Here is a 14,087-nt window from a genome sequence, read left to right as displayed (position 1 = left end):
GCATTAGCAGATTAACCTAAAAAATTCTGGCCTCTGGTTTTTAATCTGTTTCACATCCCACCCATCATTACAGGCGAGGCTGCTGGCAGACCTGGACGTGTGTCTGAAGGGATGGGACCAGCGAATGTCCTCAGCAGGGGATGTGTGTGTCACAGGGGGTCCTGATGGAAAAACTCCATCACCCTTCCACTGAGCAGGGTGTGATGGAGACAGGGTGCTGGGATGACAGCAGTTGTATCTGCGCTCTGAATTCAGCCCAGGCAGCAGGTGGGGAAAGAGAAATAGTGGATACAAGACAGGAGGCTGCTGCAGCACCACACCCAGCAAGGATGTTTGATGTGCTCAGTCCAAGCAAAGCCACAGGCTGCCAATCACCCAGGACGTGTGAGAGCATCGCAGTGGAATCCCAGGAGAGACCTGTCTGTCCACCACGCAACACACACCCCTGAACACAGCCTTGCAACAGCTTCTGGAAGCCAACATGCTTCATTTTACCAACAGAAAAACACTTACAACCTCAGTTCCCAGGAGGGAATGACTGAAGGAATGTCTTTTGGCCAAAGGGTGGAAATGGATCAAACCTGCACATCTGCCCACAGCAGTGCAGGTCTGCTGGGTGCTGGGCAGGTGAGGGGAGGGAGGGCTCTCTGTGGAACAGGGTTCGCCTGGAGCTGCTGCTGAACTCAGTTTCTAATGCAGTATTTTCGATTATTTCCTATTCACTTGATACGCCACCAAAACAGATCCAGTTCTCCCCTGTTTTAGCCTCCGCTAAAACCCTCAGACCACATCTTCTCCTATAACAAAAAGTATGTGGAATTGGCTAAAAAAGAAACATTCCTGTTCTCACAACACTTAAAAAAAAAAAAAATCCGCTTCTTTTCTAAAGAAAAAATAGCACTTATAAGACTTTATAAAACTGCTTCTGTCCAGAAGGCTCCTGCGTCAGCTCAGCTTCATCCCTTTAACCATTGCTGTGCCAAGCCTCGCTATGAATTATTAATCATCCCAAAATAGCTGCTGAAAAAAGAAGCAAAAGGGAAGGTTCGATAACAGCAATGCATATGGCATAATTTATTTTCATCTTACTGAAAGTCTTTAAGAAAATCTTTGAGAGCTCAGGGCAGGACAAGGGAATGATGAAGCTGCAGGGATGCAGGCAGGAGCCCACGGCCTGCCAGGGAGAACGAGGGATGCCTTCCTGGACTTGGGGAGTAACTGTGAAAGGGAGAAGGAGAGAGAGGGGAAACCGAGCAGCGAGCTGAACTTGCAAATGTTTTTGGCATGAAATCATGAGGGCAAATGCAGAGCTATCCGCCCACCAGCACATGTGTGGAGCTACCACTTTATGGGGACAGTCCTATATATATATGCATATGTGTATTTGTGTCTGTATGTGTAAGGCAGCGAATGAACTGGAGAGGGGCTGTCAAGGGCTCCTCACCCAGAGGAGAAGGCTCGTGGCCCTGCTGCACAATCCCAGTGCTGTACAAGAGCAGATGCTAAAGGGCAATGAGGGTATTGGCATGAAAGCTGGGTAAAAGCACTGTTTTGCAGCAATGTGGTGACTCCAGGAAGGTGCCCGGCCCCTATGGATGGGGATGGTTTGTGGTGCTTTGTGCCCAGCCAGGGGGTGACCCTTTCCCTGCAGTGAGGGTGCTTTGAGCCCAGCAGTGGGGTGACCCTGTCACCAGCAGTGCCAGCGGGATCAGAGCAGAACAGACTCTGTGCCTCACTTGTGGGGGAGTGTCGGGAAAACCTCACCCAAGCGGAGCTGCTGGAGAGAGAAGGACATTTTGTTGTGAAGGGGTTTTTCTTCTTAAGACTTTTTTTTTTCCAAGCTGCATTTCTTTGAGAGGCTTTGTGGACAGTGTGGGCAGATCCAAGTGGAAGGAATTTAAAGGGAGAAGCCAGTTCAGGGTCACGGCCTGATATGCGAATGTAAACCAAACAGTTGTGGATGGTACGAAGCAGCTCCCCAGGGCCGATGCAGGGCTGTAGACATGCTGTAGGACTGGCTCTGGGGGCTGTGGAGAGCAGTGTGCTGGCTGGCCACGGGCATCCCACAGCCAGGAGCACTGGGGGATGTGTGGGAAAACAAGGACCATGGCACAAGAAGGACCTGCACAGGGTGACAAGGCATGGCAGGAACCCGCACAGCAAAGAGTCCCTTTGAAGCACAAGTCTGATGAGGAGCAGCTGAGGGAGCTGGGGGTGTTCAGCCTGGAGAAAAGGAGGCTCAGCTGGGACCTTCTCATCTCTCTCCCTACAACTCCCTAGAAGGAGGGTGTAGCCAGGTGGGGGTCAGTCTCTTCTTCTCCAGGGTAAAAAGTGATAGGGCAAGAGAAAATGGCCTCAGGCTGTGCCAGGGGAGTTTTAGATTGAATATTAGGAAACATTTCTTCACCAGAAGGGTTGTCAAGCACTGGAATAGGCTGCCCAGGGAAGTGGTAGGGTCACTGTCCCTGGAGGGATTTACAACAAGTGAGACATGGTTTAGTGGCCTTGGCAGTGTTGGGTTAATAGTTAGACTTGATGATCTTAGAGGTCTTTTCCAACCTTAATGATTCAACGATTCTAACAAGCCTGACTGGGCTGATTTGGTCTTGGCCCTTAAGCTGTGGAGGGAGTTCCTGGGCAACTCTCCAGCGGGGGCAAGGGGAATCTGGGAGAGAGCAGCTGAGTGAACATGGGCTGAGGAAAGACAACATCCATGCCAAGAAGCCTTGCAGGAAAAAAACCAGTTGTTTGCTCTGTTGGCTTCACATACAGTTGAAGACTTTACCAGTAAGGGGTCTGATGCTCTATCAGACTATTATGGCTTTAGTAAATGAAACCTGGAAGGCTGGATTGCTTTTCTCTTGCTCTGTGTTTAATGACCTTAGAGCCATTTCAGAGTCACCTCTTCTCTGGCACCTGCTTCTTTCCAATTCCTGCACAGCGAGGTTAGAAAATAACCATCAGCAGGAAGGAAGGCTGTACCGCAAGAAATTGTAGCTTAGTTTAGTAAGGTTTTTGGATCCTGTGTGCATGACCAGACTTTGTTCTCACACTGTTTTAATGTTAGGGAGACTCTAGACACAAACTCCTTACTTGCTTTTTACTCTTTCTTCTGACACTTTGGCAAGGTGTCTCTCACCTGCAAGGAGTCTCTCACCAGGTATATGTGGGATCAGTCAGACCTCTGGGACTGCAGAGTTAAGAGTTTTCATGAGACTTAGCAATGAGGCAATTTTAAAAATGGCTTGAAAGGTAATTTGGGAGAGAAGGAAATGTTTTCCCTGCGGAAGCTGGCCAGGTGGGCAGTGCTGCAATTAGAATTTCCCTTGCCACAGATAGTGCATGAGTACCGCTAGAGATTGCGTCACCCTGTGCAGCAGGGGACACTTCCCTCTGGTTTGAGGGACCCCCATACACCTCTTCAGACCTCCCAGCCAAAGCAGGGGGTGTTTATAGGGGAAGTTTTTCTGGCATACATACACTAGGAATTGGACTGAGCCCATGAAGTTCACTGTGGATCAGAGCTGCATTTTGGAGCAGTGATGTCGAGGTTACAGACTCCACTGCTGATTCCCAATCTCTTGAGCCATCTGGCTCCCTGTCAGTATTTTATCTTTCTCAAGTGCTATCAGTGCAGAGGCCCTGCTCTGGTGTGATGGCATTTTGAAATAAATTGTCGGCCAATTCGGGTTATGCAACCACGAAACAAAGAAACAAAAGTCCCTCCCAGCAAAAGGTGTCTGATGACACTTATGGGAGTAGGTGGCCTAAGGCCTTCAGGGGAAATTCCCAATGGATGGGAAAGTAGCAGTGACACAGCAAACCCCTACAGAGGGTGAGACCGTGGGCACATGGTGAACCACCAGAGGAGCTGTGGTTATGAGATCAGACGGACGGCCTGGGGAAAGTCAGCAGAGATGTGTGGAAAGCCAGTGGGCTGCTCCCAGTGTGATGCCGAGATAAGCAGGAGATGGGAAGGGTGTGGTAAGGCAAACTCCAAAAGACTAAATACTTGCTTAATGCCAAGAAAAGAAGCAGGTCCATCCTAATGATGACGTCAAGAGAGTACTCTGTGCCCTGGGTTAGTCATGCTCCTTAGTGCTGGGTTGAATCTGGGCTGTGTATGACCCTGCCGCTCCATCCCTCAGGAAGCCAGGATTGAGCAAGACCACACATCACCAGCACACCTCCGGAGGGAAGTGATTAAGCCATGAATAAGAGATCCACCAGCTGTTGTGCTTTGTGTGTGTGCATACACCATGGAACTACTGCAAAAAGCTAAGCCTAGGGCCAAGAGAGCCTGGGACCAAAGGTGAGACCTCCATGAAGGACCATGACAATAAGTACACGACTAAAAGCATGAGCAATGGAAACAGACACCATGCTAGCGTGGATGTTTGAATTTGGCATCTTAATTTTAAACAAAGGAGGATAGAAGAGTATTTTTCAAATCCTTCTCATTAAGTAATGCCCCCAGCTCCCATTTCAGTGGGAGTTGAACATGTACAAATCTTTGATGCCCTTGGAAATTTTGACCTAACTTTAGTATCAGCCCTACAAAGACAGCTGGGTTTGTTGTTGTTGGGGGTTTTTTTCTTTTTTGTAGAAGTCTATCAAAGATGGCTTCAGATTCAGCCCTTCCTTGTTTCTGAACAGCTTTCATGCCTGGCCACAGCACCATTTAAAGTCATTGATAATTACAATAGAAGACTAATCCCCAAAGACTTCTACCACTGGCTTCTGTAGAAACAGGCTTTTACACTGGGTGTTGCTAAGGGCACATATTTTCCCCAGTGGCTTTGGACTTGGACTTGCTGTCCACATTCAGAGTAGAAGTGGAGCAGGCACTCAAATAGCATCAGACTCTGATCTGGCCTTTTTCACTTCCGCAGCAGCCACTACGAGCATCCAGAGTTGAAATGATGGCATTCCCATCCAGCAGCCCTCATGGCACTGCCCCCAGACTCCAGACATGCACTGGCTGGAGAAGCATCTGACTGCTCTGGGGCTGTTGGAGCATGCTGGAGCAGGTGGGCTGGCTGGCTGCAGCTTTCATCCTCCCTGGCATCCACAGAAACTGAAATGACACAGGAAAGATATGGCAGAAGATGAAGAAAATAAAGAGGTGGAGGCAATCTGGAAATCACAAACTAGGGAAAGGATGGGCAGGAACAAGGGAAAAATGCAGGAAGAGAAAGAAAGAAAGAAAAAGTCACAGCAAAGGAACTGCAGTAGTAACCCCTGTGATACAAACAGAAGCAGTTTAAGGTTTGTATGCATTGTGGCTGGGCTGTTGCCCGTGGTATTTAACTTCACAAACTAACCCAGCCATTATGCACCGGGGGATTGTTAATGCAGCAGATGCAGCCAGACAAACGTAGGAGTGTGTTAATATAAGGCCTGATGTAAAAAACACCTGCTACTTTGGCAGGGTGTCTCAGGAAAGATACATGTGGCTCGTGTGAGGGTGCAGTATTTACAAAGGTATCTGCTGCTTTCCCATCACACCATATGTAATTCCCATTTGCCTTAACGGGAGCTTCACACAGTGACAGTGTAACAGAGACACCGGACTGAAGTTGGATGGATCTGGTCCCATTTACACCAGCAGGGAAGCTGACGTCTTAAATGTTCTTCTTATTTTTCTTTTTTTTTTTTTCCTTTTTTTTTTTTTCCATCCAAAATATCTAGGACATGGAAAGGAATTCTCTCCTACAATACCTAGGCTCCAAGGCTGCTGTGTTTACAAATGGCTTAAGCTTTTATAAGCCTGAAGGAATTGCACTGATGCCATGAAGTTACAAGGGGCAGAGGCACTTCTAGAAGATTGTGGCTGCGTTATCCTAATTCCGGATGCCGCACCACTGAAGTGGACGTGTGCCATTACCAAAGTCTTAGAGGGGCTGGCACATTCTCCCAGTATAAGATTCTCTTGCAAACTGAAGACTGGACTGGTACTGGGCAATTAGGCAGCAGTACTGAGCCAGGCTACTTCCAGGAGCATCTCAGGGATGGAGGGCTCTGGCTCACAGGCAAATAGCAAAGAGCAGACAGCTGCAGCAGTTTAAGATGTTACCCCACAGCTGTCTGGCTGGGCTCTTGGTGGGAGGCTGCCCGTGAGCAAGGGTGACCAAATGGCAGGGATGCCTGGGTCTCAGCTGTCCCAGCTCAGGGCCCAGGGGATGCATGGAGAGGGTAAATGGAGAACTGGAGCTGCTGCAGTGTGGGCACTGATGGCTCCAACACAAACTGGGGGGCACCACTGGCATTGGTGCAAAGTGCAGGGAAAACTAATCAGAGCTCATTTGCTAGGACCCTCAGCAAACAGGTTTATTCTCTGCTTCCTCATTGCTCCATGGGATTTCTTTCCCATGCTTTGCTCACTTTTGCCCAGCTATCCTTACTGGAGCTCTGGCATATCCCACTTCCCACCTCTCTGCAAGGTGCACGCACAGGAGAAAGCCTCTGGCACAGGTAGTCACACCACGGGAGCTGGTGGTGGAGAGCCAGCACCACAGCCAGCCTCAGCAGTGAGCCGAGACACAAAGCAGGGATGCAGGGAAAGCTGTTCTTTTATGTCCTGGCTTTTGGCTTTCTTCTTGGTGTTTTAAACCTTTTCTGCTCACCTTGCTCTTTTCAGATTTTCTTCCAGCCCAAGATAACTGCAGCAACAGAACCCACTGCCTTGCATTTCATTTTCAGCCTCGCAGTCACCACTTTATTTTGCCTTTTCATGAAAGAACGCAGTCGCATGAATAACAGGATTATTTATCATCCTCTCCCTCCCCTTCCAGGATGACTTGCTGTTTATGGAAAGCACTCGAGTGCAGGAGAGATCGTGCTACAGTTAAACAGACAATGCTTAAAGGGCCATTGCCTGCTCGGTTTTTACCCTGTACTCCTCACTGGTTTCCAAGAAAGAAGTTCTGTATCCTGACTGATGGGTACAGCATCTCAAAACCACCACTGAAAGGTAAAGAAATGCTATGTTCAACAGGATGGAGAAGATGATTGGACTCAATGCTTTTAGAGGTCTTTTCCAACTTAAATGATTCTACGATTCTCTGGTTCTGCACCTTTTTGCAAGAACCAAAAAACTCAATTTTGGTGTAAATGTGGTTATGTGTTCCCTTTCTGGCCCAGCAGCATATCAAGAACACACTCTTAGTGACCATGCAATGGTGTCTAGTGGGTGACAGATCAAGCTAAGACATCTCCATGTGATGCAGACAAATGATGTGACCACTGTGTGCTTCTCAGAGGTCTGTTGGACCTGGAACGTAGCAGGGCAATGATAAAACCTGTCCTGAGGTGGTGGGTGGCTGTGAGAAAAGGGCTCTGGCAATGGTTGCTCCCAGCTTCTCACCTGCAGCTTGGCCACAGCCCCATGGCAGGTTCATTGTGTTCTCTCTGCATTGCTGGTCACTGATGCACCTTGTGGCTACAGAGCATCTTTATTAGCTTTCTGTAAGAAATCGCTTAAGTACAAAGTGTTGAGAATAAACAGCTGGAAAGGACTGAATTCCCTCGTAATTTCTGCTGAGGAACAGATGCCACAACATGGGTTGCCTGCTCTGGTCTGGCAACCACACTGTTAGTGGGTCTGTGGGTAACAGTGTGCCTGAAAAGAATGGAAGTGCTCAGGAAGGATCAGCTTTGGAGACTGAGCATGGGCCCCATGAAACCCTTCTGGAAAGATATTGCACTGGCTGGGGACTTCAGGCATGATCCTTTGAATAATGTGTAGCCACTGAGACCATGTGAGGACTAGGGTGCTGTGATGCAGGAAAATGAAAAGAAAAAGGTACATAACTCTACAACGGAGTTTCTGTTAAAAAAAAAAAAAAAAGGCAAAGCAATCACCAATTCTTCTATTTGCTCTTCTCCTTCCCCTATATTAACTGGGTTTCTGTGACAAAAAGGGTCAGAAATTCAATTAGGAAACGTCACAGCCATTGCAAACATCTGCAGGTTTAAATAAATTAGCAGTTTCACTACAGCAGCCTCCATATCTCCTGTGTCCCTTCGGTACTGCTGGATCCTGCAGTCTCTGGTGTGCACAGAGTTGAAAATGTGTGTATCATTCTCGTGAGTTTTTATTGTAAGGGAGGGAATCTCACAGGACAAATGTGTAATGTTGTAAGAGCAACAAGGTTGCATAGATACAAGAACACAAACGGGGCGGCTTGCACTTTGAGAACGAATATGAATTCTTCAGGAAGAACAACTATCTCACTGTGTTTGGATGGAGCTTAATAAAACTGACTGCTCCAAGCTAGGCCTCTACAGGCCTCCAAGCTACAAACAATGAAGAATAATATCACAATTTTATGGTACTTAGTTACATCCTGGATGGTCTCCACAGAATCACTGCAACTGGCTTTGATTTGAGTCAGAAGAGCTTTACACCCACATTGCCAAGGAGACATGAGCACACCACACATGGGACCCCAGGGGCTGAGCCCTGTGTGTATTGCTCTCATTTACAATGTGTATCAGCATACCTTAAGCTGGGTTGGTACTTTTACAGTCATTCAGCTGGATGAACTACGTATTCCTGACAAAACACAGCCCATTTTTATTAGCTTTATCCACCAGGCAGAGGATATCCCGCACTCACAGCAGCTCCGTTGTCCCACAGGGGTGGGGAGCAGGGATCAACTTCATACACCCACCAAAATAGCGGCCAGTGCTGGTATGCAAGTGCCCTAGTTTAATGCCTAAACATGGTATCTTGCTACCCAGGCTGGCAGGGCTGCCAGTTTGTGCTCCAGCCCTGAAGGTGAACTGTGTCACTCAGCAGTGGCTCCAGCAGCAGGGAAGGTCAAACAGCCCCTTGCTTTCGGCTGTGCTGCTGAACCTCCTGGGTAAGAAGCAGCTGGGGAGGGGGGAGAGAAGAGCACATTAACAAGAGCATTACTAACTGTCTTTCTCAGCTATTAGACCAAACCATTTCTCCAGGGAGAGTTGGGTCTAACCCCCTCTGAAGTCAAAAGGGCAGTTTGGGGTGGAGGATCAGCTCTAGAGGGACCCTGCCCCATTCACTGTAGGGTAAAGCATCTTCAGAAATATTGTGGCTTTAAGAGTAAACCCACGTAGGTGGATGTTGGCCATAGCCACCCTCTGTGTTCAGGGAAAGGACATCATAAATCTTTTCCACACCACTTCTGATCACTCCATTTAGCTGAAACCTTGTAGCAGATTTGCATCTCATGACTATTTAAGAAAGTTATCAACCGTGAAAGCATCTGGAAAGCTGCACCAACAAAAGTTTCAAAGACAACAAAGCTCAGCCAGAAGGACAGAGCCAGTGCAAGGATCCAAAAGGAAGAGCTGAGAAAGAAGGAAATCATGTTTGTAGGTGTACCAGCTGGAATAGTAACTGCCTTGCTTGTTCTTCTTGCAGCTTTCCTTGTTGCTCTTTATGGGCTAAGATTCAGGAAAGGGAATGGCGTGTTTGCCATCAGTGCATTCTGCATTTGTAATTCCTTGCCTGTATGTCACCTGCACCTGTGCCAGCCTCGTGCCTGTTAATGCAGGTAGGCAGGAACTGAGCTGCAGAGTGGGAAAACAACCTCCCCCCACCATGGCCACATGCCCCTCTGAAGCTACAGGCCAAAAAAATGCTCAAAACTAGAGAGGAACTACCCAAAGTGGGTCAGATTCCTGTCCAGCTTTCTGGATTTTATGTTCTGAACTTTTTTCCTTCATGACACAGAACAGTGCAGGTCCAAATCTGAGACCTGGTCCCTTTCCAGAGCCAGGACACTCTTGGCTCCTGGTCCTTTCTCAGCTCTTGTGGTGGGATATATCCTGTAGAACATACTGAGCCACTTTGGCCAGCCCCAAACACAATAAAAAACAATAAAAAAAATAAAAAAGCCCCAAACACTACAATAAAAACAGGCCACCCTTCCAACAAAACCCTTCACCCATATTAATTGTTCTGTTAATTTTAACTGGACTATTTATGAGGCAAAATCTCCACTAATATCAAGTCTGAAAAACACTCAGGTTTCCCAAGACTCCCTCAGCAGGAATGTCATGAAATGCAATGAAATGATTCCTCTTGCAACCTCAAGACTTGTCAGGAGAGCCAAGCAAGTGTGGTTTCAGCCTGACATCTGAAACAGAAGCCAAAGGCTGAAGGTGCCATTTTGGAGCCAGCCCAGTGCCCCCCATGGTACTTGACTCCAAGTAACGCAGTGCCCACCTTGCTGCCCATCCCTGCACTGCACTTCTCCCAGTGACCTTTCCACAGCCCCTGTGCATGGTAGCCTGGCACACGTCTGTGAAACATGAGTTGGTCCAGCTACATGGCTTGACCCGAGTTTCTAACAACTGAGCCAGCAGAGATTTAAATGAGCTCTGTAGTGGGTGCTGGAAGCCTGATTTGGGGCACCATGGCTTCAGGTGACACCGTTCGCAGAAAGCACTGGTGACACTGAAATGGTTTCATTTTGTGTCAAAGAGCTTCTGCATCCCTTCCCCCAAGCCAAGTGCTTTGCAAACCCTGGGAATCCTCCCTCTCAACGCTCTGTCATGGTGTAATTCTATTATAATTCCTCACATTTGAGGGACTTCTAAAAGTACGTGCTTTAAATTAGACAAGGCAATATCTTGCTTGCTGCTCTCAGATAAATAAAGGAGTGCAAAACCTAATATTCTGGTGCTCTGTTCTTCGTACTGATTTTCTTTTAAACCTATAACTACCATCCTGTCACTCTTTCCTCATGCATGGCTTGTAGGTGTTACATAAAAGATGCTGTTTCATGTCTGGCGCACACGTGTGTGATAGATGTGCAGACTGCAGGAAGGTGCCACGCTGAAGCAAACATGCACTGGTGTGATGTTTTTCACTCAGCCGTACCTTTTTGTGCTTGTAGGGACTTACGGGGCACAAACACATTTTTAGATCAAACAACAGACAAGGACAAAATGTGTTTTGTAAGCAAACACACAACCCAAGTATGAAGTTGTTTGCAGAATCTGTGTGAATTTTATTTACATTCCCTGGTCTCTGCTCTCTCCTGGGATCTTACATATTTTGCATTATTATCAAATATTTGCAATAATCCCCATAAACAGTCTAATGTTAAAAGCTACTCCAAGTGTAACTTGACCCAGAGGAAAGATGCTTATCTGAGCTCCACAATGACAGATTTAAAAAAGATGCTGATGCAGTAGTCTCTTGTAAAATGAGAGGAAGGTAAGAAAAATCAAAACTGAATAGATTTTTTTTTATCAATAGATAAAGCAGGAGCTATCTTTGTTGGTTTTCACAGTGGAAGATCACTTGCAAGAGCTACAAATACCCAGCACTTCTGATCCCAAACACTCTAGCCAACCAAGGAAGAAAGGAGAGGAGTAAATGCTCAGCCAGCCGGTACTGTCAGAATCTATTTCACTGTTTGGTAATTATTTTTTTTTATTACTATGACAACACAGAGCATAAGAATTGTTTCTTTAACCCCAGCAAATGATAAGTGCAGATGAGACTTTTTTTTTAACTGAAGTCATCACTTTTTACTTCTGCCATGTAAGAAAGTGATGGCACTGTGAGAGTGCCCTGCCCTGCCCTGCTCTGCCTCCTCCTGCCCTGCATGGATGGCTCTGCTGCAGTGTCAGTGTGGCACTCGGGTCATTTTTTTTATATCAGGAGGCATTTGAGAATGGCTCCACACTGGCTCAGCATTTTCTGTCTCAAAAAAAAAAAAAAAAAGTAGCAGCATTCTGCTTTTTAAAGTGCTTCCAAATCTTTTACATCTCTTTTCCTTTTCTCTCTTTTCAACCCCCACCTTTTTTTTCCCCCCTTGTGGTCCTGGAGACCACCCTGTAAGCCTACATGACATCATGAGAGAGAATTAAATGTACTTGAAAGGCCACTTCTGTTTTGGTGGGAACTTCTATGCAATTGCAAAGTGCCCATTAAAGCACAGGTTGTTTCCTAGAAGCATGTCCAAGCCAGTAGCGTGCAAACCCCTTCAGGGCTTCTAGAAAGCATTCGCTTTTGAAATGCTGAAGGAAATTCAGAGATGAAAGGATAAGTCTCCCTGGCTGTGCATTTACAGTCTATTGTCTTCCATGAAGGATAGTATCACTCCTCAGTTGTGTTATTGCAGTTAATCCACTTAAATGCTATTGGATTTTCAGATGAGCTGAATTCTTTGCATCTGCTATTAAGAAGCTTTGTTTAGATGAGAAAGGCCTGTTATTTAAATCACAATGAGTTCAGGGAGATGTCAGGGTGCAGCAGGCACCTTGTGCCAATCTGCGCCGGGGAGCAGGGGGCAGTTTTCTCGCCGGGGCAGCGGGGAGGCAGGATGCGAAGGGAACGCCAACGGAGCAGCGGGGCCGGACCGGGGCCGGCTGCGGGGTTCGGAGACAGCTCGGTGAGGGTGCGGGGTGCCGGTGCGGTTGCGGGGGGTGGGTCCGGCTGCGGCGGAGCCCCGGGGCGCCGCGTCCCCGCGGCCGCGGCGGGGAGCCCCGCGCCCGCGCTTGCCGCAGCCGGGTGCCGCAGGGCGGAGGGCGCCGCTGCCCCCCGCTCCCCCCCCCCCCCGCCTTCGTTCTTTTTGGAGGTGATTTTGTGTTCCTTAAGGGGTGTGTGTGTCTCCGTGTGTGCGTGTTCTCCTTCGCAGCGAAGGCTGCGCTGCAACAGCAACGCTAAAACCCCCACACCACAACCCTCCGCCGCTCTGCTGCCCCTCCCCTTCTGCAAAAGGAAAGCCCCTTCACCCCCCCCGCTAAAAAATAATAACAACGGTAAGAAAGCGCGCACACACACACACACAGGATCGCTCCGTGGCCATGGCGATCCGCTGTGCCTTATGTAAAGGCAGGGCACACGGCCGATCCCGCCAGGTTACACGCCGGCTGCTGCGCAGCAGCGCCCGCCTCCCCGCCCGGTGCCGCAGAGGGCCGGCGGCGGGGGCTGCCCTGCTCCCCCCGGCCCCTGCCCGCCGCCGGCTCCTTATTTTCCCCTCGCAGTGGGCAGAGCCCCCTCGCCCTCGAGCAGGCGCCGCAGCTGCCGGCACCCCCACGACTTGTTGTTGGTGGGTCTGGTGCCGGAGCACCCGGGAGGAGGGGCGGGGGCGGCGCACGGCGGGGCGGGAGCGGTATATGCTGCTCCTCGCCGGGGCCACCCTCCAGACCGGCCACTGCTCCGGAGCGAGCCCGGAGCCTCTCTCCGCCTGGAGTTGCAGTTCGTCTCCGATCCCCTTGGGATTTAAACCTTCTTGCATATATATATTTTTTTTTCCCTTCCTCCTCCTCCTCCTCTCTTTTTCTCCCGTGCAAAGTGGAGCAGGAACTGCACCAAGGCAGCCCGCGAGATCCTGCAACACTGCTCCGATTTAATTCCCTGCTATTATTCCTAATTAATTATTATTTTTGACCTCGCCCCCCCCCCCCCCTTCCGCCGGGGAGGGAAGCGGGACCATTCTCGGCAAGAGAAACATTTCGCTCCGTATCTATAATAAAGATTTTTGATTTTTCCCCTTTCCGAGGAGGGGCCGGGTGGAGGGCAGGCACGGCAGGGGGGGGCCGGCCCTCGGTGGAGAGCGCAGCCCCGCGGTCCCGGCGCGGAGCGCGGCCGCGGCGGCGGGGGGAGGCGGCCCCAGCGCCGCCCGCGAGAGGGGGGCAGCCGCCCCAGACAGGTGATGGGCGTTTCGGCTGCGCTCCGGATCGACTCCTTGGGTTTCACTTTGGTCTGATCTAAGCAAATATGCAGAAGTACCGGCTGGTCTAGTCCTAAGAGCCAAGAGGAGCGAGCGAGAGCGGCAGAAGGGAGAGCAGCCACGCTCCCGTAGCGAGGGGAACGTACAAACAGCGGCCGCGCCGTCATTAAGCTACCGCCGCCCCGGGCAGCCCCGACCCACCCCTGGATGCGGAGGACCCCCGAGCCACCCCGCTGCCTTTCCCCTGAGGGATGGTACTGAATTTCTGCGCGGCAGGAGCCGGCCTGCAGCTCCTCTCCATCAGCGTTGCCTTCCCTCCGTGTCTAAAGTGCACTAGACCGCGATGAGGACCTGGGCTTGCGTTTTGCTGATAGGTTTTGGCTACCTGTCCTTTACCTTCTCCGAGGTAGG

General features: G+C 49.4%; 1 protein-coding gene across 4 annotated transcripts in view; it reads left to right on the top strand.

Moving 5' to 3' along the window:
- Nucleotides 1-13,127: 13,127 nt before the first annotated feature.
- Nucleotides 13,128-14,087, top strand: part of PDGFA (platelet derived growth factor subunit A) — a 37,336-nt gene continuing 36,376 nt past the window's right edge. The window contains exon 1 of one of the 4 annotated variants that reach the window (XM_064673081.1): nt 13,128-14,082. In XM_064673081.1, coding sequence (XP_064529151.1) covers nt 14,020-14,082 — 63 coding nt within the window. In that variant the 5' untranslated portion in view covers nt 13,128-14,019. The remainder of the gene's footprint in view (nt 14,083-14,087) is intronic. The other 3 variants (XM_064673082.1, XR_010434721.1, XM_064673083.1) reach the window with 3 other exon arrangements.

The sequence above is a fragment of the Pseudopipra pipra genome, chromosome 16, assembly GCF_036250125.1.
Source record: "Pseudopipra pipra isolate bDixPip1 chromosome 16, bDixPip1.hap1, whole genome shotgun sequence".
NCBI lineage: Eukaryota > Metazoa > Chordata > Aves > Passeriformes > Pipridae > Pseudopipra > Pseudopipra pipra.
This window is presented reverse-complemented; position numbering and strand designations above follow the sequence as displayed.